Below are 4,533 nucleotides of genomic sequence, written 5' to 3'. Positions count from 1 at the left end.
TAGTTTGCATAATTATTATTTTAAACTAAAAATAAATGGATTTACTTCAATTTTTTATTTAATTTCATATAAATTTCTATAATTGGAAGCATAATGAGGGGATGAAATCTAACCTTATTCTTATATGCTTTTGAAAATGTGAAAATCATTCATGACTGGTCCATTTTAAACCTTAAGAGCTTCAGTCATTAATAAGAATAAGATACGAACAAATAAGAACTATTGCACTTTTTTTTTTTTTTACTTTGGAGGCTATATTTTATCTCCAAAAGATATTTATAATTAATAAATAAAAAAGATCGTTTTTTCACTTCCTCACTAAGTCCGATCCCATAGGTAAGGCACTTTAAAAATTTGGTTTTGATCTACAATTTATTATTTGTTTTAATTAACTTCATTTTTTCAGTTATTAAATGAGGGTTCCATTAAAAAATATTTATTGTAGCCAGTAAAAAGAAATAAAACAAAATTGTACGCCAGACGTTTTCCATCACTCATTTACATTAACAGTTTTTAAAACCATAATTTAACCATCCAGCTCTTTTTTTTTAGTCTTCGGTACGCGTTGTATGGAATATTCATTGCAGTTATATCTCATACAATTCTATAGGGGTGGCGATAAATCTGACGCAGTATTTTTGATTGAAATATGAAGTGTTGACCTTATATTTACGAAGCATAAAATTATGTCCAAATGAGTTTTTTTTGGCCAAGAAAGTGAATGTATATAGTCTCTTTTTTAATTTTAATGCAGATCGTCTGTGAAATAGGAAGAGCACATCTCCTTAATATGAGGACTCCAAGTCATCCTATCGAATGTCAATACAAGATTATTTTAATGAAGTGCTCTGCGGAACCGGTTTGCTGTCTGTATGTATACAGGAGACATATGCTAAGATGTGGTGTGAATGATATGTGTTAGGATTTGTCATTATTTCGTTAGATTTTTCAAAGTTCTAACCAGTTCTGAATTTCCCATCTAATTTTGTAGTGTGAATGAAGCTCGCATGGACTCTGTATATATAATAAGGATGGCTATAGTGGCGTAAGTAGCTGTGAGGGTATTAATGTTGAGTGGGAGATCATGCGTTATACTTTGTGTAAAAGTGGTCCCGAAATCGATCTTTGAGGTACGCCGGTCTTAATTGGATAGATAGCCTGGATGGACGAGGTTTCTGAATCTTGACGATCATATTCATACGTGAATCTTCACGTAATAAGTAAGAAGAAGAAGTGATTTCAGTTTAAAGAGAAGTCCCTGTTGCCAAGACTGACAGGGTCTGCCTCAGTTACATCCAGAAATACACCAGCTGCATATTGCCTTTGTGCAGAGCTTTTGAAGTATATTCAGTAACTGCATAATTGATTGGTAGTGGAATGAAAGGTGCGCGAACCAAATTGACATTTAGGCATGATTTTTTGTATAAGGATGTCAGTCAGTCTATTGTACAAAACTATTTCAAAAATTTTGGAGAAAACTAATGGGTCTAAATAGAGAGACTTTGTTACTTTATTGTTTGACTTTTTTATCATGATTATGTGTGAGAATTGGCAATGTAAAGGGAATTTTGTGGTCTTAGGTAACCGTTGTAGAGAGGCAACAGTTTTTCTGAGATGCTGGTGTAGGCGACCCTACTACATCTATTGTCCACCTCTCCAGCTGCCGCTTGACCGTTACGAGCCGCAAATTCTAGTCATCAAGCAAAGGCTGATGCTCGTCCATCGGTTCTGTCTCCTCTCCTTTCCCTCTGGTCTAGGATGATGCTCATCCATCGGGTCTGTCTCTTTACAGTCTATATCTCCCACATCTTTCTGTTAGAATAGTGTCATAGACGACTTCTTGAAAACTCACTTCACTTGATTTTGCCGCTGGCGAAATCTATGACTTATGCCAAGAAACTTAAAACATAGCTCTATGGAAAACTTTGAATCGTTTTATACCGTATTAGTATCGAGTTTTATCGTTATCACTGTTTGATATTGTCATTAGTTGTAAAATTAAATCATAGTCATTGGTACTATGTTTGGTGCTGATGCATTGAACTTCATTTTGCAAAACCCCCTTGCTGATACTACAGTATCCATTATTACTAAAACAGTAAATATTTGATTGATTTTTTAAACTTTTATGTACATATTTACTTTTCATTCTTATTATTTAAAAAATTGAAATTTATCTAAACTTGAATCATTGTACTATTGGATAAATTTGCTGACAAGACTTACATTTATATTGATTTGATAAGTCTTTTTGCTTTTACTGACTATTACCCTGCAGCTACTTAATTATTATAATTAATCTAATTTAATATTATTTGTTTAATAGGCTAAAATATTAACCAGAGGAGCTGATGCTTTTATGCCTAAACCTAACCAACCAGTCCAACAAATTATAAAAATGGATCCTGAGCCTCTATGGAAATTAGCAGGTAGAGGTGGCATTTTTGTGAAATTGGCTGCAATATCTGGAAGTGCTGCAGTTGTTCTTGGAGCTTATGGAGCCCATAGTATGTCGTTAAAATAATTTTTTGAAATGTTTTTATTGATTTAGTGGAATGCAGATAACTTTTCATAAATAACTAAAATACTTACATAGTTTTTTACCTTTATTTTTATGTTCATCATATATTATAATACTATGTTGTTTTGGCGATTTTTTGATGCTAAATGAATAGAGATTTTTGGTGGAGAGGAAATATGAATGCTGTACATTACAATATTATAAAGTTGATTACAGTAATAGTTCACAAATGTCTTTCCCATGGTGAGTGGGTGTATACTCACATTCAATGAGAAATCTGTCATCCATTGTCAGTTATGATCTAATATAGAACCATGGAGGGATGTCTTTTCAGCAAGTGGAAGTTGAATGTATTTGTTATACACATAAGTGAGTACATAAGTGACTTGTGAATTGGTAAGGTGACTTGTCACCTTTATTACCTTACCATCATAGTGATTGCAACATTTAATGCTATTAAACTTGAAAAGGCATATCATCATCACCATCTGATTGTGCTAAGGTCCATGCAGGACTTAGGGTTCCTCTGAAATTCTGCTTTACATAGGGCTGATCTTAGCTGCTTTTCTCCATTATCTAACACTCAGAGTTTGAAGATGGTCCTTCAGCCAAGCAAGTATAGACTTATCTCTCTTTTTTATTTTATCAACACTGGTCCTTTTCTCCGAATCTATCCTGTCGATTTTAATAGGTTTGGCACCCTAATCACCTGTTCATTCAATCCAAGAAGATTCTTTTATCTTGTCATTACCATCCAATAATTTTTAATTTCTTTTTTATTGTTTTAGATTTGTTATTATGAGTTTGAAAAATCTTTTAATATTTTTTACTTACTGGTATTATAAATAATTAATTTAAATTATTAATTATTGTTTAATGATTTGCACCGCTTTTTAGTTGTTCTGCAATGAAATTAAAATCATTTATAACATTTTCTGAATTTATTTCGAGATAGTGTTCTCTTTCAATGAACATTGTAAGATGTTATTGTTACACAATGAATATATATCATTGTTGGCAATTTTCAGAAATATTTTGAACAATGATTCATCATCATTTATTATTATTGAATAATAGTTTTTGGTGTTTCAATTTAGAAGAAGGTATTTTGGGTAATTGCCCAGCTTTGGTCTTAGTTTTTCAATTTTCTTTCTTAGATGATTTTTTTAAGCAAAGATAATTATATAAATTTGTAGATAATTTATAATATAATTGTTATTCAACTTCTTTGGTTTAGATAATTTTAATTTTTAGCTGTCCTTCCTGACAAAGACAAAGATGAAAATGCTAAAGTGGCATTCCAAACAGCGAATCGATACCACTTCTTTCACACCTTAGCTTTATTAGGGGTACCACTTTGTAGATACCCTGCAATAGTAAGTATGCTTTTTGTATTGTTTGTTTAGGAAATTTTTATTTTAGATATATTATTATAAATATAAATACAGTTGAACTTGCAAATTTGACCTTTTCTTTCAGTCTCTTGTTTTTCCCTATCCACTACAACGTAGAATAATCATTTTATACTATATGAATATAATAAAAATATAACTATGAATTCATACTCATATTTATATATACATGTTTAAAATTTATTAATTATAAAAAAAACTTGAATAAATGCTGAAGTTTTGTTTTTTAAATTGTTTTAATTTTAATATAATTGGACATACTTAGTATATTTTTGTTCAAAAAGTCAATATAGGTTTTGTAAATGGACTTCTTTTTACTCCTACCGAGAAATGTTTATGTGATCATTGACATAAACCTTTCTCGGTTGGAGTAAAAAAAAAGAAGTTACTTAGTTTAAAATCTTGAATGATTCAAAATATTTTACTGGTTGCTTCTATTTTAAATTAAACAAGTTCTAGTGTTACCTACTTTTATCAATACAGAAATAGAAAATTTTAACCATTTATCTTATGTTTCAAATGAGGAGAAGATGGTTGGGGGTGCGGTCAATGAAACACAAATAAGTATGACTAACTTATTTTAATGTGCCGACGTTTCGG

The 4,533-nt window shown here is 30.9% G+C and overlaps 1 protein-coding gene across 1 annotated transcript in view; it reads left to right on the top strand.

The window, feature by feature from the left end:
• Positions 1 to 1,943: 1,943 nt before the first annotated feature.
• Positions 1,944 to 4,533, top strand: part of LOC106682878 (transmembrane protein 256 homolog) — an 8,552-nt gene continuing 5,962 nt past the window's right edge. The window contains exons 1-3 of the mRNA XM_014423983.3: positions 1,944 to 2,098; positions 2,327 to 2,507; positions 3,776 to 3,897. Of these exons, the coding sequence (XP_014279469.1) occupies positions 2,021 to 2,098; positions 2,327 to 2,507; positions 3,776 to 3,897 (381 nt within the window). The 5' untranslated portion in view covers positions 1,944 to 2,020. The remainder of the gene's footprint in view (positions 2,099 to 2,326; positions 2,508 to 3,775; positions 3,898 to 4,533) is intronic.

The sequence above is a fragment of the Halyomorpha halys genome, unplaced genomic scaffold (assembly GCF_000696795.3).
Source record: "Halyomorpha halys isolate HHAL.00 unplaced genomic scaffold, Hhal_1.1 Scaffold448.1, whole genome shotgun sequence".
Lineage (NCBI taxonomy): Eukaryota > Metazoa > Arthropoda > Insecta > Hemiptera > Pentatomidae > Halyomorpha > Halyomorpha halys.
The sequence above is the reverse complement of the archived record's forward strand: the minus strand, read 5'-3'. Positions and strand labels throughout refer to the sequence as shown.